The sequence below is a fragment of the Notothenia rossii genome (assembly GCF_949606895.1).
Source record: "Notothenia rossii genome assembly, chromosome: 7".
In the NCBI taxonomy this organism is placed as follows: domain Eukaryota; kingdom Metazoa; phylum Chordata; class Actinopteri; order Perciformes; family Nototheniidae; genus Notothenia; species Notothenia rossii.
Window position 1 is genome coordinate 68,381,116 of NC_136905.1, and position 22,148 is coordinate 68,403,263.

Consider the following 22,148-nt stretch of genomic DNA (forward strand, 5'->3'; position numbering starts at 1 on the left):
GTTGTGCTTCTTAATGCTACAATTTAACTGCATTTCAGAGGAATTATAAGATAATATTGCTCTCGGCTCTTCATTTATTTGGCAGCTTATAGCAGCATTTTAGATTATCTTTTTACACTCAAAACAAATACGGATATAACATGAAGGGTCACATTATGATAAATTAAACTGCCAAAAAGTGTATGAATTAGGTAAAGTTAGTTATGCCTTAACTACCTGTACCATTACAATGTTGCTTATGCCAATTAATTCAAAAACAATGATTTGATAATCCAATAATAATAGTATTTACTGATGTAAAAATCTTGTATCGTTTTTTCTGCATATTAAATACTTTCGATAACTTAAAGTACGGTACGAAGTAACAATTCATTAATTTTTACTTGTAAATTGTTTTTTTACTTTGTTGTATTACTACTTTTACTCCAGTAAAGGATCTGAATACATCTATTTTCGCTGCCAAACACACACATCTGACTTGTTACCTCCCACGTTAAAAGTTACTACAACTGACAAACTTACTGTTATTGTTTTGGTAGAAATAAACTTCACTGGCAGCAAAAATGTTCAATGTTAATATACATTTCAAACACATGGCAAAAGCATGGTGTGTTTTTTCCCATTTGTCAAAGTAAATTTTCAAAGAGATTTATATATTTTTAAAGTTTTTATTTTGATGACTGATAGTGATTACAGTCAAGAGGTAAACAAAATGAATGAGCATACATTTCCAATGACCACAGCTTTAAAACAAGACATTTATTGCAAGTTATTTGCAGTTTTGAAAGGCTTTAAATATTCCAACTTTGACCTAAATGTTAGACTTCCGATCCGGGTTAGCTGATGAATACAGCACAGAAAAGTGGACATCAAGTGGAGACATTTGTACAACTCTAGGTTTATAGGTTACAAATGCATGTTAAGAGTATAATCAACTTTAGTCCTTCTCCATGTTGGAGTCCGACTTTTATGTTTCTGCACTGCTGGAAGAAGTTTAGTCCATTAGACAAATATTCTAAACCTGAATATAAAACACAAAAAGGTATAAGTGGGAGTTCAGAAACCACATGGTACTGCCTATGATACATTCATGACATAAGGGTCAAACGGAGACTAAAAGAAATAATGTTCACAATTACTAATATTTAGCCATAAATGTGAGTTGTGACGCACAGGAGTTGGTGCTTGCATTTCAAAAGCATTGTCTTTGTAATGAACTTGAAGAGACAAAATGTCTTTTAGAACAGTGCTGCCACTTCCAAAAAAATATATTTCATTGTCTGCTCCACAGGGCAGGGTATACACACAGTTCCTCTGGTACAGTGTCAGCCACTCTCCTCATACATAAAAAAAAACAAAAAAACATTTTTACAGACATGTATAAATCTACAAAGCTATAATGCCAGATTTTTCTTATATTTTTACGTTTTATGTCAAACAAAATATTGGTTGTGCTATAATGCATTAAGAGAATATGTAACAAAAATAATACATAGTACTAGATCTGTACAAAATATACCAAACCTCTCCAACAAAGCCTGTGTCTTTACATGCATTCGAGATGCACACGTGGGAATGGTCTGATGTGTGACCCTGGTTCATAAAACTTTCACTTCAAGCTGTGATATTTGTGGATAATTTTAACTAACTTACCTTCCTGTGGTTTAAGGCTAGAATGTAGCCTATAGGTCATGGTACATATGGTTTTCACAGACATACTGTATAAAACAAGTTAATACTGTTAAAAATAAAATGGGATCAGCAAACGAGTCCATGTTTTCCTACTTCATTGCTGGTATTAAGATCATAAAAAGGGTGTTAAACAGAGGAAGGCAGGTTATACCTATTGCACCTTTTTTTTTAAACATTACATAGATCATCATATACATCTACAGTCTTTCCAGGTCCACTTAAAGGCTGACGTTTTGAATGTGTAGTTTGGCTGTGTTCACTCCTCACTTCTGGGTCCAGAGATTCTTCAGCTCGTGGTTAATCTTGAAGAAGAGAAAGGTGGTTCTTTCCTTTAATTTCAGATGTCTATCAACCCTGGCGTCCATTTAGTCCAAGGTCGATGCTAATTACAATGAGTGAGAAAACTGGTGTGAGGTTTGATGGTGAGGCTCAAGCTGATTTATGAGTGGCTGATTCTCTCTAACATTCCTTCTTTTATAAACACATTTATTATCTCCCCACTCTGTCTCTGAGGTGAGACAAATACAAAAAGAGAAATCCATGTATGCCCACTGAAAAAGGTCACTTTCTTAGTTTGCAGAGGCCCGTCATGTAAATGAAATAAATAACACAACAAAAGAAAGTGACAGAGAAAATAATGTGGAAAATATATCTGCATATCAAACTGCCTGGGGTTACTGAATAAAAATAGATCAGTCCACAAAATCCCTTTAAGGCAAATGGATATCTGGTGAATACTAAATCCCATGTTATACATTCACTGCACAATTCCTGCTCCTGTTGGATGTGTGTGAGGGGGATATGAATGTGTTCTGTGCTGAATGCGAGTGTGTGTGTTTGTGTGTGTAGGGAAATGAGTTTGGACGTCTAAGCGTTACTGTTGGAGGTTTAGTGCCAGGGCCCTGGGGAAAAGGGCAGAGGGGTGTAAGGTGATCTTTGAGTGAGCAGTCTGTCTCAGTTTCCTGTCTCCAGAAGCCCAGACGCTGGGATCTCTGGGATGCATCTGTGCGGCTCTGCGGAGGCCAAGAAGCCGCTCAGACAGGTGCACTTGTACGAGCCCTCTGTGTTGCTGCACAGCCCGTTCTGACACAAGGGCACCTTGTCACTGATGTCCTCACACTCGTTTATGTCTGCAGGAAGAGGAGACATGAGGTCAGCACAGAGATTTCACAGCTGAAACAGCTGCCTGCGCCACATCTGCTGCTGAGTGGCCTTATGGGTATATGAGGAATGGGAGGCTGGAACGTCAAAGTAATTCATACTTTTGAATTCAGTTCTGTCAGCCGTTCTGTCTGTCTTGTTCTTATAAAAAATGTGTCTTTTTGTTCTTCCTTCTTTCTATCCTTCATTCCTTACTTCATTCTCTCCTTTCTTCCTTCCTTTCTTTCTATCCTATTTCCTTCCTTCCTTTTCCTACTTTCTTCCTTCCTTCTCTCCTTTCTTCCTTTCTTCCTTCTCTCCTCCTTCCTTCCTTCCTTTCAACCTTTCATTTTCTAACTTAAGAAAAAACAGTTTTAGTGGCAGTGATAATTACTTTCCAATGTAGGTTATGGTTTTTGCAGACGGTTAATTACGGGCCCATCAGCAGAAATGGCGCCTGTGTCTGTAATCTGTGAGCTGCATAGGTTGGTTGAATCTTTTACTTTTTTGATGATCCATTAATCACCAAAAATTAATGTCTAAATCAAATGTCAAACATCTGGTTTCAGCTTCTCAAATTCAGGGATTTGCTGCTGATCTTCATTTTACATTAGTTCATTTGATATTGTGCAGTTTTAAACTGTGGTTCAGATTAAACAAGGCGATATCATAACCAAATTATCAGTTGAACAAATGATTGTCAGTTCATTGCTAATAAAAAATGATCGTTGGTTGGGCCCTCTGTACAGTTCCTCAGCTCCTGGCCTGGGGGTCAGATGGATGAAATGGTATGCAATCTTGTTAACATTAAACAAGGTTGTTTAAATTACAATCATAAAAAAATCACATTTGAAGTATGATATGTTGCATAATATCTCATCTTGTATATCTTTAATCAAACATGCCGTCATGTTGCGTGTCGGCTGGATTGGAGCACTTGAGCGCAGAGCAGTTAAGAATGACGGTAAAATTAACAATGCACTGGATTATGTTTCTTTTTGGCTTTCGGCAGATTTTTCTTTCCCTTTTTCAACACGGGAGGTCTGATTTGTCATTTCACAGCAGTCCATCTCAAATGACCCTCCTTCTGTTTATGTCATGTTCTGCTAGGGGGAAATGCTCATGGTGATATTTATAAAAGGAAGCATGGCACGAGTTGCACAGATCCCACATGTTTCCACTGGTTGGGAATCAATCACTTTCCTCAGGAAAACGTCTGGCCTTGGAGCTGATAAACTTGTACGCAGACAGAATATTGTAATCACTTCATTACAACAAGACGGTCTCACTTTCTCACAAAACAAACACAGTACACTTAAAAGATATAGTATCTCGTGTAATACACCAAGTGGCTGAGATTCAAGGACTCCTTATTCTTGGCAGAGTGTGACTAGGGAATTTCTGGCCAAAGGGTACATACGATGGTTTTGAGAAGTACACTGCTTTCATTAGTTCCCTATAAAACAGAACCTAATGCAAGGTTGTTAAATTCAAAGGTCTCCTTGAATTTGATGAACTACAGCAAGAAGGGTTACCTCACTGAAATTAATCCGAGACCCGGCTCCAGAAGGCTTTAACCTGAACCTCTCTGCGGTTTGATTTGGAGATTCAACACCAAATTGTGATTCACTATTGATTCTACAAAGTCCCTGAACAATTGCCCTTTGAAATCTACATGTGGGTGGTCCGTTGAGTAAAGATATCAAAGATGCCGTGAAAATAACTCACCTAAACAGGCCATCTTGTTGAGGTCAAGTTCGTAACCGTCAAAGCAGTCGCAGGTGTAACCTTCTCGCACACGAACGCAGCGGCCATTTTCACAGCCGTTCAGGATTCCACACTCCTCCGCTCGGAGACCCTCAAAGGCATCGTAGCGCCCTGATTGGACGCAGAAATATGGAAGGAAACACATATAAAAAATATTGTTATTAAGATAGAACCTCTTGTTTACACATCGAGCAGTTAGCAACCATATCATTTATTTAGAGTTGTTTTCTGGCCACCTGACAAATAATGGTTTAATATTCTCTTTCTATTAGCTCCCGTTTAGTTCTCTACCAAGTATTGAAGGTAATATCTGGTTCTGCAGTTAAATGTTCCGCTATGTTCCTAAACTGGTCTCTAATCTTGTCTTTCTAATGCGATGCGTTCTGTAGAAGGTAATGCACAGTGGGGTGTCAGAGCTTTTTCACTAAATATAGCTATACATGCAGAGATGAGTGGACGAAAACACTAAAGTGGTGTGGCAGACGGCTACACAATGAGTTGAAAATCACCATAAAGCTTTGTATAGCAGAATATGCCTATTGTTAAAACAATAGTATAGAGAAAATAACATTTGAATGCAAAATTATACTAAAATCATGTAATTTTTCTATTGCATCTTGATGAGTTTAATGACATCATTGGACAGCGGTTACCCATCTTAAGGGGAGAAATGTGTGTTAAGGTTGTCAAACAGAAGTTCATAATTTATTTATAGCACTAGAAAAGTCAGCATATTACTGTGTATGTTATACTAAATGCTACACATAGGGGATGAAAACCTCAGGGTGTGTAAACCCACCAGCGTAGGGGTCCAAAGGCCGTGGCTGCTGCTCCCGTGGTCTTGCAATGGGCACACGGGAGGGTGGCTGTTGCACGCCGTAGTCGTTGTCATTGAAGAGAGGAACTCCCTCTGGAATGTCATAGGGTCCTGAGGGGCCGCCATAACTGTCCCAGTACGGAGGAACAAAAGGCTCCGCAGGATCCTCCGGCCCCTCCATACCATACTCATACCCTGGCCGCTCTCGCAGACTGTCCCTTCCTCCTTCCCGAGGCAGGTTGCACATCACTGCGTAGTCGTCTGAACAGAGCAGCACCAGGGAGGGTTATATTTTGGATGATAACAATGATGTGTTGATATCAAAACGGAAACTATTAAACTTTCTTATGTGCAAATTGCTTCTCACCAGAGTCTTTTTGGGGACAGAAGGCACACTGTTCACTCCAAGCGATGCCAAACAGGCAGCAGCATTCAGTGTATGTAGTTCTGCGGTCCTGCAGGGGCTTTGCGCATACGTTGTCCCCCTCCAGACGCTGCCAGCAAATATCCATGTGCACATCGTGGTCAGAGTCAATGGTTTCTGGGAGATAGAATAGGGAGGGAGATAAAATACATATGGCTCTTTTACCACCAACATTTTATTCGGTGGTAGTGAAAAAAAAAACATAAGGCATCCAATCATTCCACCACGTTGTAGATCTTCTCTTTGTTAAGGTTTTTAAATCTACACTAAAGACTCACTTCTTCTCTCTGGCCTTCTAGTCAGAGCGGAGTATGACACCTGACTATTCCCTGTGTTTTTGTTTTTTATATTTCTGTTGTCAATTATTGTCTTTTATTGTGATTGTAGTAATGTGTTTTTATTACATGTACAGCACTTTGCCTCGACCAAAAATCGCTTTTAAATGTGCTATATAAATAAAACTTTATTTGATTTGATTTAAGTACTACCGGATCAATAAAAGCAAGTAAGCATTTTGAACTGTTTTCACACCTTCTGTGGTGTTGAGGCCGATGCAGCGCCGCCTCGTGCTGTCCAGGACTAACGGAGGGCTGCAGAAACAGTTGAAAGAGCCAGCCGTGTTCACACACGCTCCGTTCTCACAGGCGGTCCCAAATCCACACTCATCGTAATCTAAAATTAACAAAGTAAGGCACAAAGGAATTACAATATGAATACATTATCATGCAAAAGTGGTTATAAATGATTGAGACGCAACATGCAACATTTTAAATAAATCGCTTGATGGAACAAATTAAGAACATTTAATTTTTCATTCTGCCATAGTTTGTTTTGATTTTGACAGTTTTATTTTCCTATTTTAGCCAGGCAATCTTTCCTTGTCCTCATGACAGGCTAATTGAACAAGTGGTAGGAGAAATATTGAGTAAATGTACTAACAGCGCACAATACTCCACTTCTATGTCCTTCATTCAAAACCTTACTTAAAGTGGACCCATTATGCTATATTGGAAACATATATTGTAGGGCCATACCTATACAAAACATGTCGGTGAAGTTTTTTGCTTAAAATACCAAACAGATCACCCATTGTAGCCATGCCTCATACTGCTCATACCCATCTTTTGTAGCCCTGTTTCAAAAAGGCTGATTCTGCTGCTAGCCACGCCCCTTTGTAGCGTCAATCAGCTTTCCCCTGCTACCGGGAGACTTTTGGTTATATTCCATGGAATGCTCTTAACATCCCGATAGCAATGAATACATTAAATGTTTTGACAATAAATACACAAAAAAAAAATTCATCTGCGGAAGCCGTGGCGCTGTAAAAAGCACGACCAATTATTTTAGCCGGCCTGGCTAAAATAACTGGATGGCCTACCTGCCTGTCAGCCTTCCATCTCGTGCACAAACTTATCTCGTGCCCTCATTAGTCATGTGAGCGTGTGTTGGAGGAGGAGCTCTGTAAGGAAGTCTGGTCTGAAGGAAGAGGCAGATTTTCTTCGGCTGCGTACTTTCAAATTCTAGCGCACTCGAGCTGGTTTCTCCATTCTTACCTACCCTACCTTTAAATGCCATGTTATGCTCCTAACCACTAACCAAGCATTATTTCTGAAACAGTATGGAGCTCATACCTTTCTCTCTCCAGGGTTTACCACAAGGAAATTACGTTACACACATTCTCTCCAGCAGCCTACAGCGTTAGCTCCATGGCTAGCTTTGAGTGTTAGCATGCTTGCTAATGTAAACACACAGCATATTACTCCAAAAACACGCCGCGCATTGTTTCTGATACAGCACATACTGTAGTTCTTAAGTGTTTACCGCTAGAACAGTGCCATTATATGTATTATATATATATATATAACAACTTTACTCTAAGCCTCGAGCAAACATCCTGCTGAATACAGACACACAGCTGTGACTGTATACGGAGACGATAGTTGGGACGTGTGCCGGAGTGCCACAGTGACGCGTCCTAAAACCCGGAAGTAAGCTGCGCATGGGTTCCTTCCGGTTCCTTCGACAAAAATTCAATTTTCGAATCATAAATCTATCGATTAGATTGATTATTAGAAAATTATAAAAGCAGGGTAGACATGTGGATATTATCCGACTGAACAAAACGTGATCCGTCTCTTAAATGTGTGTCAACCACAGAACTTATTTCGAGCTATTTTCCAAAATCCTATGGAGAAATTGCATTGCTTTTTTGTCGAAGGAACCCATGCGCAGCTTACTTCCGGGTTTTAGGAAGCGTCACTTTGGCACTCTATATAGGCCTCGTTGGAGATTTATCTTTTTCCATTGTTTTCTTCCTGGGTGCAGTGACGTGCCCATACCCAAATGGACCAATCCGTTATGTTACGTCCGCGGAGCCGTTAGGTTAAGTCTTCCTCACACACACGCGGCAAGGCTGTGAGTCGGTGTGTGAGCAGTGAGCACACACACAAACTCCCAGCCAGGCTGCATGTGTGTGTGTGTTAGGGCTGGTTTTGGCTGGGTTTCACTGTCTCGCAGACAGCCACTGGGCTCATAGGGAGGGGGGGGGCAGGAGCTCCAACAAGCCATTTAGGACAGAGAGTGAATAAACATACTATACAGAGATGCTGTATGAGAAACCAATGTGATTTTGGAAAATTGCACAGTATAAATCTATTCTAGTATACCTCAACAATGGAACTATGATCAGTAGAAATGGCCATGACATGGGACCTTTAATTGAAATGCCACTACATCAGATGTTTCTAAAATAATGGATTACTGTAATGCATAGGCCTACTGGTTGAGGATACAGCATGTGGGTTAAACGCACTAACGTTTATTTAAAACACTGGCATTAGACATGGGTGACCAACAATCTTGAAAACAGTTTAATTTGATTAATACCTGTACAATGACATTCCAGTTTATTTGTTGCAGCTTCATGTATATGGATTTGGTTTTCAAATGTCAAAAAAGATGATCTCCTTACCCACGCACTCAAGCCGGATGTTGTCATAGTAGAATCCGGAGCGACAGTAGCAGGTATAGGTGGAAAATAGATTTAAACATTGTCCGTTCTTACAAATGTCCGATCCAAACATCTCGCACTCATTTGCATCTGAGGGACGAGACAGAATCACACCTTGGTATTACATAAACGAGATGAAAAGTAACAACAGGCAACACATTGGCACTGCTGTAAACGTCATTCCCTCCTCTTGTAATAAGGTGTGAAGACACACTGTGGTTGCAGCAGTTAGTCAGGTATTAAGGCACGATCACATTAAACCTGGGCTTACTGTGGAGACAGCCTCGTAAATGTGGTGAGGCATTATGTCTGTCTAACTGGATTTAAAACGTAATGCAGGTGTAGGTTAAAACGGTCTGCTGACATTGCACCTTTGCGTGCCAATTTAAAGTGTTGTGAGAAGGGAAGCTATAAAAACTTGGGTATGTCATTAAAACGAGTAAGTATTTACGCGTACCTATGTAAGGGCGGTGTTCTCCCAGGTTTTGTGAAGAGGACAAGGGCTGGGGTAATAATCCAGTGCCGTGAGGGCACAACTGGTTAAAATCATCTGGAAAATAGGAGTTGGATTCATTAGTGAGGTAGCAGATAATAAAAACACACATTACAACATCCACTGACTACGTTCACTTTTTTCTGGGCCTCTTGTTGTACCTCTTCCTTGGAGAGGACAGGCGTGGATCTCGCAGTTGTCCCCCCAGCCGGCCCCCACTGTGCAGCAGCACTCCTGCTTGGTGCTGTTGCGAGACAAGACGTTGTCGCAGAAGTTGGCGTCGTTCAAGTTGTAGTAACACTCCTTCCTCTCGTCGGCTGAGGAAGCTGATGGAGGGACGCCAGGAGCAGGCGTCGAGTTAGCTGTAGAGGAACAAAGGAAGCATTTCTTCACGACATGGTGGGGATTTGGCACATCAGGAGGGCAAACTAATCTCAAATCTCTCCACTGAGATTGGATCTCCAAGGACATACATTAACAAGAAATCCTCAGTATCAGCATTGAGTGGCCACATGCCTCCAGGAGTAGTGCATTACCCTGGCCTGCCACTGCTGAGCCGGCTCATTTGTCTAGAGGCATGGGTTCAGGCATTTCACCCTTAAGCTGCAGGCTTAGCCAAATGGAAACACTGGCATGTGAGTCAACACACCATTCACTCTCACATGATTGATTAACACACGTCAAAAGCAAACAGCGGAATGTGGCAAAAAGGTACACAAAGGCATAGCTGGGGTTTAGTGCCCAGGCAGAAGAAATAACATCCCCGCTGAGGGCGCGCCGCTTAATAATGTAAATACGCCCAATTCGTGTACACATACGCCTATCACGATGGAGAGGTGATGGTGTTTCCATGGCTGGAAAGCACTTTACTGTCATTCGGAAATTGCAATATGTTGCGTATCTGTAACCTCTGCACTCGAGATGATTTGGTGCAATGTGTCTTCAGCTCTAATTGCACATAGCTGCACCTTATCCCTGTTTGTCTTGGTGAGGATATAGGTTATCATTTACAAAGCCCTCAGGGTATCTACTTGGCTCCACAGGAGGAGTGACCTCATTTCATTCGAGGGATTAAGCTAATAGAATTTTTTCATAGTCCACCCAACTATAACCCCAGCCTATAAAACACATGGAAACAGCCAGGTCAAGAGACGAGGAGTGGGCCGTGTCCACCTCGTCACCCTTGTTTGGATAATGAGAGACGGCTCATTAAATCAGGGAAAACTTCGTCTCCCAATGATGGGATGGAGAATTAAGTCCCGTGGGTCACTGTGAGTGCTAGTCCTGCTCCATTACCCATGGAGCGGCACTGGCTGGTGAGGGGATCAAATTCCTCATTGTCGTTGGGGCAGATGCACAGGAAGCTGCCATCGAAGTTCTCACACAGGGCCTCCCCGCACAGCGCCAAGCTCATCTCACACTCGTTCACGTCTGAGAAAGACAGGAGAGAGGGCGTGAGGTCAGTAAAGGGTTTCAGGCACGTACGCACAGGCATGCGTTCAACAAGGTCATGGGGCGGTCAGACAAACCATTTTTCATTATCTCGTTACTGGAAGATAAATTCAAACCCAATTGATAGAAATAAATTGTGCATTATAGATCATACCTTTATTTGCAGTGATTAATTCTATATTGATTCTAAATGTATTTGTATAATGTTGAGATTAGAGTTTATGTTGTAATTAGATTTTGGAAGAAATCAGTTAATCTCTCTTTAAACTAAAATAATGAGGTTTTGCTCTATAAAAGTGACCAAGAACACACACAATAATACAAATATAAGTCTAATGATAGTAACTAGTAGCACTCAAGTAGTTGAGTGCTTAGTAACGAAGCACTCAACCTCAAGCCTATTGGTTCCTAAAGAAGATTATATCTTTAAAAATGGGTCATAAATATATACTCTGATCTCCAAAAAGGCTAAATAGTTTCTTAAATTCGTTATGCAAGGAAGTTTTTAGAAAACATTTCTCAAAAATAGCAATTATTGGGTTTTATTTTCACACGCATATTTATACACACTCTAGTGAGAACAAAAGTGTAGCTCCCAGAGGAAAATGATACATCAGGGTTTAACGTCACAAACTTATAAATATGATGAATTCACTGTTGGTTTTGGTGTTTTTATAGGAATATCTTTTAAGCAATAATGAACAAGAAATATTAATTGTCGAGTGGTTACGGACCGACACATTTGCTCATGTCTCCGGGGGGGCTGTTGTAGCCTTGGTCACACTGGCAGCGGAAGGAGCCATCAGTGTTCTCGCAGAAGCCGTGGTTCCCACACATGGTTTCATTGACACACTCATCAATATCTGGAGGCGAGAGCACACAGAGAGGCGAGCACAGCATTAATATTTACAACGTCACTCTGCACAATAGACGTTCAGACCGCCTTGTTAAATATGCCGCCGTCGTTCCAACCTAAACATCACTACCATTGTTACCTTACAATATCACTCCCATCATAACAGAACCAGAAACAGAGACAATCCATTAAAAGGGTTTTCAAACTCGTAACATGTACTGCAAGAGCCGAAGGAGTTTTCAATTTGTGGCCTCAGAGATGGCAGAGTTCAGGTTTAAAGAGGCTTTTTGACCCCATTCTGAAGGAGTTGACTCCCTTTCTCAGTGAACCTGTTTGAATGCATTTTAATGTGTTTGACATCAGCTGTGGATCTAGGTAATATGAAAGTATAAGTATCAGTAAAGTCAGTGGAGAGACTGTATGCTGTATATCAGTGTGAGAGAGACCTGGAAGTTGAGTCTGTTATACTTGACCTTGTTTTTCTCTTCGGTATGTAATAGCCTCTTTTGACCTTTAAAGAGAAATGTTAAAAGCGGCATATGTTTCTTTTCAATTAAGAAATAAAAAGTAAATACTTTTCAGTAAAATTAAATGTAGTCTGTCCTTTTATTGTTCTGCATGTCATTACTTGTAACATTATGACAGACACATTTTTGACCTAACATTACTAGAGCACTACATACCACTGTGTATTTTTAATCAGAAGCAGGATTTCAACTTTTGTTGACTTTAAGTTTCATAACCACCCTTAATGACCGTTTTATTAAAAGTTTCTATGACTAACAGTAACTCCACAGGAGTGATCACACATGCAAGAAAAAATGCTGAAAATACCAACACATTGAATACTCAAATCACCATTAAATGTAAAAGTCTCATACTTGTAAAGCTTACTTTGGATAAGACTGTCAGTAAGGACAAACAGTTGAATCCAGTGGCAGGTTTATGGAGTGCAAAGCACAGTCATTCACATATTGTCTAACCAGTTTCATTTATCCTCTGAGCACGTATAAAAGCTGTATCAGCTAAAGACAGCGAGAAAGTAGGCCAGAAAAACCACAAGCCATTTCATTTGAGCAGTGTGCCTGGCCAGGGCCCTCTCTCCCCCTCCAACACAGACAACTACTTTGTCAGGCTTGCTGGGGGACAAGTCCTCCGCCAGTGTTTCTGTCCTGACTTGGCCGCTTCTCTAACATGCCTCTGGGGTCAGAGACAGGGGCTCCCACGGGCTAATAAAACTGCACAGACAAAATTGCCTTTGTCATTTGTTAAACCTCTAACAAGAAATGCTGAAAAGGATTGCTAGAATAGACTTGTGGGCTCAAATGGCAGCAAGATGATCGAGTGAGAATGGATGGACACATACTGAAAATCGCCCACCCATTGGATTAGCATTCTGCAGCTGAGGATAGAGATGCCAGACTGCTGTGGAAGTGGCAACGTTTTTTGGCTCCTACAAGATAATAAGTGATTGAGAAATACATTTTCAAGAAGGATTTTCCCAGAGCTCAATTAAGGTTATCCGCTGATATTAAGTATTGTATATCAGAGTTTGAGGAGCATTGTGAAGAGCTTAAGTCCAGTGGAGAATGATGGAATGACAGCGGCTGCCAGCAGGGAGGTCTGGGAGGAAGGCGATGAAAACTCGCCGGTAATATATAAAATAATCAGTGTCTGCAGACGGATTTTCATTCATCTGTAACATGGAACAAAATCTGGTGCAAACCACATGTTGTGATGATGAGATGCAATGAGAGCATCCACAGCAAAACTATTTTAATGGCTCTTGTTTTTCTGTGTTTCTGACTCAGTTGAGTTTGAGTGGCAGCTTAACTGGACCGGCTATTCAGATCTTCCAAGCAGAGGGTCAAATTAATTATCACAGCAATAATGTTTTTTTGGAAAAAAGGAAGAATACCAAATCAGATCAGCCAAGAGTCGGTCACACCAGCAGGACGTGGGGTCGCCTTTCTTAGTCTTTCCATGTACTAATCAGTTACGTCAGGACACTTGCAGAGCTGTAAATTGCCCAGAGGGGAGAACTGAGGAGGGTGAGGAGTTCAGTTGAGGTGGGAGGGAGACCCCGGCCCAATAGGCACCTTTCCTTATGGTCTGACCCAGGAGGACCTGCTTCCTGGATCCGGTGATGCTGCGGTTTAAGGGGGGGGGGGGGTAGGAAGGTTTAATGCTGTGGGAATCTGTGCCATGTGTTAATCTGGAGCACATGGTGGCAGGAAACAATAATATAAGAATCAGTGACTGTTGGCTCACCCTCCGCAGCACACACTTATTCTCTGGGCAACCCCTTGTCTGATTGGACCCATATGCAGAGGTTATTTCACACGCGACTGGGCGAGGATGAGGTGAGGTATTTGCTTTCAGGGGAGCATTTTTGTACGCTTTATCTGACATTACATCTACAACCTGTCACGGGTTAACTACAGCGGAGGTCAAACTGTCGTACAATGTGTGGACTTCTATGTGTGCTTGATCCCACACACACACACATGGTAAAGTCTTTAGGTTTTCTATACGTTTAAAGGGGTGGGAGGTTGGCAAGAGCGTGACCACAGACAATTTCCGCCCTCAGGCAAGCCTTATTAAAGAAAAGGCTTAGCTTGAGGGGATTTATGAGCATGATGGTGACTTAAAGATGAAAAACAATGACTTGCAACTACACACATACTGCCTTTTTTCTCATGGCGCTGAGTACAGCATCATCGCAGAACTGCAGCCCCCACAGCACAGTTGTGGAAAATAAAGTGTTTTCCCCTTTTGTATTATGGCCTCTAAATCGAAATGAGTACAGTGAGCAGAGCCAAAGACAACCGCTGCCCCTTCGAAGCACGGTGAGTAAAAATAAAACAACGCCCCTCATAGAAACGGCAAATTACAGTGTCTGGCCTCTTCTTAAATATTTGATGATTTTTACAAGCAGACAAAAATGCCCTGGAGTAATTGAGCTCCCTCCCTGGAATTTTATTGGGGTGACGGCAAGCATCTCCCACAAGTTGCAATCGTGAGGTGAAACAAGCCACTATTGTGTGCAGCGCTGGGCTTCTGAGGGTGAGAGGGCTTGGTGCTTAAACTGTGGCTGTGAGTCAACGCTGAGCTGTACGGGTGTTTGTTGTGGGGTCTAGTGAAAACACGGACCACTTGAGTCACAACATAGCAACGAGGGAAAGATGGTCCCGTCATAACTTGGCAAAATACAGAATTAGGTAAACTGTGAGATGTGTGGAAACATAGGGGAAGCTTTTTCTTTGTATTTCATTGAATGTTTTTATAAACATCGTCATATTTTGGCTAACAAATCAAACAACTTGTATATTTTAATAAAGTTAGAAAAAGTAAAAGCTGCTTTTTTCTACATTAATATACACCATTATTTAATTTTCAAGCAACACAGTCATTATATGTATATTTGTCTTACTCTCTAATGCTGGTATCTATCTATTTCTATTTTGAGATGCTTCTATTTTAGAATTGTTTATTTCTACTCTTTGAATTTTTTTATTATGTGCAATGCCTTGTTTTGTTTATGCTGCTGCAACAAAAACCTTTACCAAATTGGGATTCAAAAAGTACATCTTATCTTATCAGACATGATACCGTGTGATGTTTATCGAAGTATTATGTATTTTTACTTTAACATAGTTGGATATTAACAGTGTATTTCAGGTAGTCTCCTCACTAAGCCACATATTTATCAATCTTCCTCAGTCCTTACAGTTTAAATATGAGTTTTTCTTCGTTTGATGCCACTTTTGCCAACCGTATAAACCATTCCTGAAATGAGGGCTCGCTTGGGTTCCTCCAGTTTCTCATTATAATTTGCTTTCCCCACCATTAAACTGGTCTGAATGGAGTCTGTGGCTCCAATGTGATAACATATCCCACCTAAAGATAACATCATGCTCTACAGGACATGTCAGGTAAGAAATGTGTGACCTGTAGCGCATAACGTGGCACTGATTTATGCCTATATGAGCGGCCTGGCAGTGTTTTGAATATTACACTGAAGGAGTGGAGGTCAGCAGCTGCTTTCAATCTGCCCTTATCACACTCCAGACCCCGACACTGTTCAGCTGATGCCAGACAGGCAACACCATAAAGTGCAGCGAGGAGGCAGCCACACATAGCCGGGGACCAGGGTGACGGAGCGGTCTGATCCGTCACCGATCATCATATTCTCCCTAGATTTCCATCTGTTGATAGTCCAATAAAAACGAAAGGCTCATGGGAGTCTGTGAAGCCGCACCGCACTCCGAGTGCATCTATACGACGGTTAGACTCTGGTTCTCCCTCTCTAACACAAGCAGAGTTGCAACAAAAAAAACCCACAGCTAACCACATGCGCACACACATACACACACAATCACCCGCAAACACCCACAGCCTCCATCGGCAGTCCAACACATCATTCCATTCAGATGCTCTCAGTCTGCTTTCCCCCCTCCGCGCCTGTCAATCTCCGGTGACTGTTTGGATTGTGACTTGTTATAAGGAAAATATTCATCCTTTTGTTTTTGTCTGGAATATTTTTTCTAAAAAACAAGACTTGTTGTTTTATGGTGCTGTGAGAGCAACACCGATGAGTAATGCTGCGCTACAAAATAAACATAAATCGTTGTGCAACATACCACATTTATATCTCTAGGTGTCTAATCCTGCCAGTAAACACAGACAGCTTCATGTATTCTGGTGGTTGTGGAGATGTGTCTGTTGTTGTTGGCCAGCTGTGGGCCCAGATGAAGCATAAGTATAAGCCTAGCCGGTCAAACCAGGTGACCGGGATCCTCTTAAGGCGAGGAAAATAGGTAACGGCGGATAAATGCATCCCCTCTCAAAAGGAGAACAGAGGTGATCAGGTTCCACCGTGTGCCTCTGCCAGAGACACTCCATTAGCTCTGTTGTCCAGAGGATTGAGACCATTATCAGTTACTGGCCTCTCACACCCCCTTTAATGACAGTGCACTCCTCTTTCTAGAGTGTCCCAATTTCAAGGGGCTACTTCTCCTCATCTCCTTTATGGCCTCTTGTGCAGGAAGACCTCGAGTACCTGATAGCTCTTTGATTCCCATCAGCCTCTCTGTGTCTGCATGCCAAACAGATATCATTATCTCTGCACAGAGGGACAGTCCTGAAGAGTATGCAGAGTTGAGTTGAGGCTAAGCTTGCCTTTATTTCAACTACAGCCCAAGATTTAAATGGCACAAAAATAGTTAATAGCTACATAATGCTAACTATTCAATGCTTTAAGACAGTTAACCTTAAAATCTATCTTTTGTCCCTGACATAATTGCGTGTGTTGGTCTTTACCAGTGTCACCACTCACCACAGTCTGACGTGTCGTCTCCCTGGAGGCCAGGCTGGCAGCCCATGAAGCAGCGGTAGGAGCCGATGGTGTTTTCGCAGCGCCAGGTACCACACACTGAGCTCCCAAACTCCTTGCACTCATTCTGGTCTACAGCGAAAAAGGGAGCAAGACAGATGTTGGTTAGTAACTGACAAACAGAGGCACAAATGCAACCACATGTGCAATCAGAAACTGACACACACACACACACACACACACACACACAGATATTCCCTCTACTGCTCCGTTGCTTCCAGTGTAATGGCTGTACGGCAGGAGGTAGTCAGGAGGCCTGTGGTGTAGCTGTCCTCAGTAAACGCAGCAGGCAACAGGAATGGCCAAGAACAATATTATCACAGCAACCGAAGAACTTGTGAAGGAGCTAAAGGGAGACGTTCCAGAGGGAGAAACACCTCCCGTTCACAATCGGGTCATTCATACTTCCCTCATGGGATTGGGATTTCAGGCTTCCAGCCATGTTATCCAGGCACCCCTCGCTCCTGGGACCCTGGAGGAAAGCCTCTAAGCCAGGCTTGGACACTTTCCCTGGAGCCCAGTCCCAACTGCCTATAGATAATCAATCATGGCCAAGTGTGCTATGCTTGAGCTTAAATGTAGCGTGACGATCAGACAGCTAATGGTGACATATTGGTTTGCGCAGAGAAACCTCAGGACAGAGTTAGGGGTTCAACAATCACTATGACACAAACAACAGAGCATCACAAGGGGTTCTATTCGGTCTTACCTTCGCAGTCAGCCGTGTCGGTGTCAAACTTAAAGCCAGCCTCACACAAGCACAAGAACGAGCCGTCAGTGTTGATACATTCGCCCCGGATGCACGCATCGTCTTTTTCACATTCATTCACATCTGAGGCAGAGAGAGGGAGAGAAATGAAGAGAGAATCAGAATCAGAATACCTTCATGCGTCCCACAGAGGGATAAGGTAATTGGAGGAAGGGTGTGTCAAGATTTGCTCCATGTTAATTATCACTTAATATCCCCATATATCTTCTGTCTTCATTACATCCACAGGGAACACCACTCCTTTTCATAAGAATCACAAACAGAATGTGTAATCAAGCGCTTGTCTGAGCACAAGATGCATTGGCCATTTGGAGAGCTTAACAGTGTACCGGCAAACAGGAAACAAAGGAGGGAAAAAAAACATGTATCCGATTCGTAAAAAAAGAAAAACATAATAAATGCGACTTGCTTGATTAGCTGTAGATTGGTGGATAATTGCGGCATTACAACATAACTTGTAAGGCACGTAGGCCTGCGGGAAAAGGAGGTGGAAAGTCAAGAAATCGGGGGAAATCCACCGCTGGGTTAAAGCCCATCATCCTTTTCCAACCTTTGATAATCAGAGACGACAAGGCAAACACCCATTTGCAAAGATAGGGTGAAAAAAACCAATAGCCCAGACTATAAGTAAACACATAAAATACTGAGACTGAAGAGCTTTGGAGTCGATTTAAAGCCTGTACTAACAGCTCAGCAAGGCCATGGCACAACCTGTTGATTCAGATTACATTTAGATGTGTTTCAGTCTGCTGTCAGTCCTTTCTTACATTTCTTCTGTTTCTGCTGAAAAGCTGGCCTGGTCAAGGGCAAGCATCATTTTGCCGAGCATCACCTGACTCAACCCATCTTTCATTCCCATAAACTCATACCCTCCTCCTCCCCCTGCAGGCTCATGTCAGAGGGGTCTGGCTTTCTTTGTGTCAGCACTGTACACACAATGGCAGGCTGCAAGGAAATATATGACAACTGCTGATTTATAGGATAATTAGAGTGGAGTATTTGTTGTGGCGGGCAGCCAAAGTACCTGATGCAGGCTAGTTTGCTCCGAGTCTGTGTACCATATCTAAGACGCTCCAAGGCCAAAGCCTCAGTGGAAGAATGTCCCTGTTCAAGGACTGACCCTCCTCTATTGTAAGTCAAACTTAAACCATCAAGAATTGAGCCAGTTTCTTAAAGGGGCCTGGATCCAGAGATTCAATCCTACCTGCTTCACATCACAAAAGGGTATTTCACCGCCAGACGGTTTACATAACTTCACCTCTTACTGTACTTGCAAGACCCACCAGAAAAAAACACTGATACAATTCTGAAATCCTAGCCAAAGTTATTTGCTGAAAAGAAAAGCCTTCCATAGCTGATGAGCAGGCTTAATTCTTCTTCTCCCATCGCTGTGACCAGTGGGTCACTGGGTGCGGCTGGAATAACATCAAACTGATGTCCGAAAGGGAGAGTGAGCTGAGACAGTGGACGAGGCCACGGCCAATTAAACAGACAGGCCGGCCTGAGCACCCATGCCAAGGGTCCCAGGCCTGGCCTCAGCAAACAGAGAGTGATACTGTCTGTCACCCTGCCTGCACTCAATGAATGCTATTGTGCATGCCAACAAGGTTACTTTAAAATGACATAAGCAATACGGGGTATAATCATTATTACATTACAAACAGCTTTATCAAGTTATTACTCTGCCTCACCCAATTACACAAAAGCCCCTAAAATCATTTGAGAATAATTTCCCACTGTTTCCTACAATACCTTGGCAGCCGATCCTCCCATCGACAGTGGTGAATCCATCAGGGCACATGCATGTGTAGGAGCCCTTAGTGTTCACACAGTCTCCTTCACCACAGATCCCCATGACGGTTAAACATTCATTGATATCTGTCAGAAATATACACACACAGCTGTGTTAGGGTGCCAACATGAGGTAAGCTTTGAGAACCAGTAATGGTATGTTTTGTGTGTCAGAAGACTTGTGTGTGTGTGTGTGTGTGTGTGTGTGTGTGTGTGTGTGTGTGTGTGTGTGTGTGTGTGTGTGTGTGTGTGTGTGTGTGTGTGTGTGTGTGTGTGTGTGTGTGTGTGTACCTCTGCAGGACGTCCCATCCACCATCTCCAGACCATCGGGGCAGAAACAGCTATAGGAACCGATGGTGTTGGTACACTGGCCTTCTACACATAGACTTTGGTCCTCACATTCATTCACATCTGTACAGCCACACAAAGACACAGACGTCATCTGTATGACACATTCACACCCGCTGTAAATCCCTCTGTCTCAATTCAAATTCAACCCAAGTTCTGTCATTTGGATGAGGAGCTTCCAGACCACAGTGGAAGAAAACGTATACATCATCAGCAAGTAATGACTTCTTCTTAACTCCTAAAAGTCATGCTGGGCTGGAATAGATGACTAAGGAAATGATTGTGCAGAAATCATAAATGTAGTGACCAGAGCGAACCACCCAATATGCCGTACCTTCACATGAGAGCCCGTTAGGAGCCACAGTGAAGCCCGGGTCACAGGCCATGCAGGAGAAGGAGCCCTCTGTGTTGGTGCAAACACCCGCGGGGCACACACCTGGGGTCTCACACTCATCAATGTCTGAGAGACAGGAGCAGAAGAAAAGGTTAGATCTAGTTTATAGCGAGCCCACTTTTTGTCTTATCTTTTAAAAATGATGTGTGTGTGACTCTTTATTAGATCACACTGACAGTGTTTTATTAAAAAGGGTGGAGAGATAAGTATGCAGGACGGTCATTGAATCCAAAACAGCAAGCTATTACAGGTGGCACATAATTACTGTATCTACAAACAGTCACTGGCTCGCTGTTATATGAAAATTCCTTGAGGTACAGATTATATTTCTTACGGAGAAAAGAGTGTGGGCCATTGTTAAGTGATTGAGACGGCTCCGTTTTGCCTTTGGCTGAACATGGAGAGTTCAACAGGGCGAGCTAGCTGCACTTTGTGGAAGGCAGGGGAGTGGTTGACTTCATTTCAAATTAAAACTTTAATATTTTCCATGGCATCAGAGACAACCATTAAAATCCTATCAGAGGACGACTTGGACACAGGCTTGTTTTATAAAACCTTTTCCCAGCGCAGAGACACATATCAGTAGGGGATCTTCCTCTTGGGCTACATCCACACTTCCATTCAAAAACACACCGCAGTATATATGACTAAGTAAGGCCATGTTTGACTACATTTAAACAGTAATTCCTGTTCTGCTTCCCATGAAGTAATGACAGATTTGACCTGCCTGGACTCGTCAAAGCAGCCATTTCACTGCATTGGTCTCATAAATCATGTCAGGACAAATTACAGAGCACTGCAAAGATTTTCTGTAATCATATTCTGAGTCTAATGCATTCCTGTATGACGCTGCTCTACCGTAACTTTGGTACCATGTTCGCCATTGTGGCAGCTTAAAGTGTTTAACAGGCAGGTAAACATAGAGTTGTTTTGTTTACCTTCACAGCCGTAACCATCCTCAGACAGTTGCAGGCCGGCTCCGCAGCTCCTGCAGGAGTAGGAACCTGGGGTGTTCAAGCACAGCTGGCCATGGCACACGTCAGACACCAAGCACTCATCCACATCTGGACACAAACATAGACACATCATAGCAAAGATTATAATCTCTGGCTTCAAATGAATAAAGCCCGGCAGTTGTAATCAGTTAGATCGGTAAGAACTGGAACTAGAAACTAGAAGTGTCGACACCTCTATCTCTTAAGATGAGCTATCTGCAGAACATTTGCCTGACATCATATTGTTCTATTTGAAGCCGGTGTCTCACTATGTTGAGCGAGGATCAGATGAGCGGTACCAGAGGCGGACGGCTCCAGGATCCAGCTATGATGTGATGTCTACAAGGAGTATTTTAGGGCTGTTATGATGGAGCTCTGGGATCCAAGCTGTCACACCTGATGCTGTTCATGTACAACATGAAGCAACATGTTCCACAGAGCTTGCACGTTAAACTTTAAACGCAGCCTTGTTGTGTACTAAAAGACTACTTCACCCACCACAATGATCGTTTGTTTATCAGTTACTCACCCAAATCAAAATAAAAGTTTGTTTTTCTTGCATGGTTCCAAGGTGAACAGCAAAGCGAATGACAATGAATGGAAGTAAGGTTACTGTTTAACAACAGCATGACAACATCCTTTTTCCAACTGACGCAACACATGCAGTATAATCCAAGTACCACATTTAGATTTATTCACCCATTACTTTTTTGTAATGTAAGAATGTAAGAAAAACAACAACAACAAACCAGGAAATTCAATGTATCACGGTATGAGTAATTGATAAACAAATCATTATTTTGTG

The 22,148-nt window shown here is 42.3% G+C and overlaps 1 protein-coding gene across 2 annotated transcripts in view; it reads right to left on the bottom strand.

The window, feature by feature from the left end:
• Positions 1-744: 744 nt before the first annotated feature.
• Positions 745-22,148, bottom strand: part of LOC307013684 (latent-transforming growth factor beta-binding protein 2-like) — an 85,345-nt gene continuing 63,941 nt past the window's right edge. For both annotated transcript variants that reach the window (XM_079641173.1, XM_079641174.1), the window contains 16 exons: positions 21,287-21,412; positions 20,289-20,414; positions 19,898-20,017; positions 19,568-19,693; positions 17,756-17,878; positions 16,990-17,118; positions 11,530-11,658; positions 10,640-10,774; positions 9,505-9,705; positions 9,308-9,400; positions 8,812-8,940; positions 6,372-6,512; positions 5,784-5,957; positions 5,399-5,677; positions 4,561-4,710; positions 745-2,822 (listed from right to left, as the gene is read on the bottom strand). In XM_079641173.1, the coding sequence (XP_079497299.1) occupies positions 2,647-2,822; positions 4,561-4,710; positions 5,399-5,677; positions 5,784-5,957; positions 6,372-6,512; positions 8,812-8,940; positions 9,308-9,400; positions 9,505-9,705; positions 10,640-10,774; positions 11,530-11,658; positions 16,990-17,118; positions 17,756-17,878; positions 19,568-19,693; positions 19,898-20,017; positions 20,289-20,414; positions 21,287-21,412 (2,357 nt within the window). In that variant the 3' untranslated portion in view covers positions 745-2,646. The remainder of the gene's footprint in view (positions 2,823-4,560; positions 4,711-5,398; positions 5,678-5,783; positions 5,958-6,371; positions 6,513-8,811; positions 8,941-9,307; positions 9,401-9,504; positions 9,706-10,639; positions 10,775-11,529; positions 11,659-16,989; positions 17,119-17,755; positions 17,879-19,567; positions 19,694-19,897; positions 20,018-20,288; positions 20,415-21,286; positions 21,413-22,148) is intronic.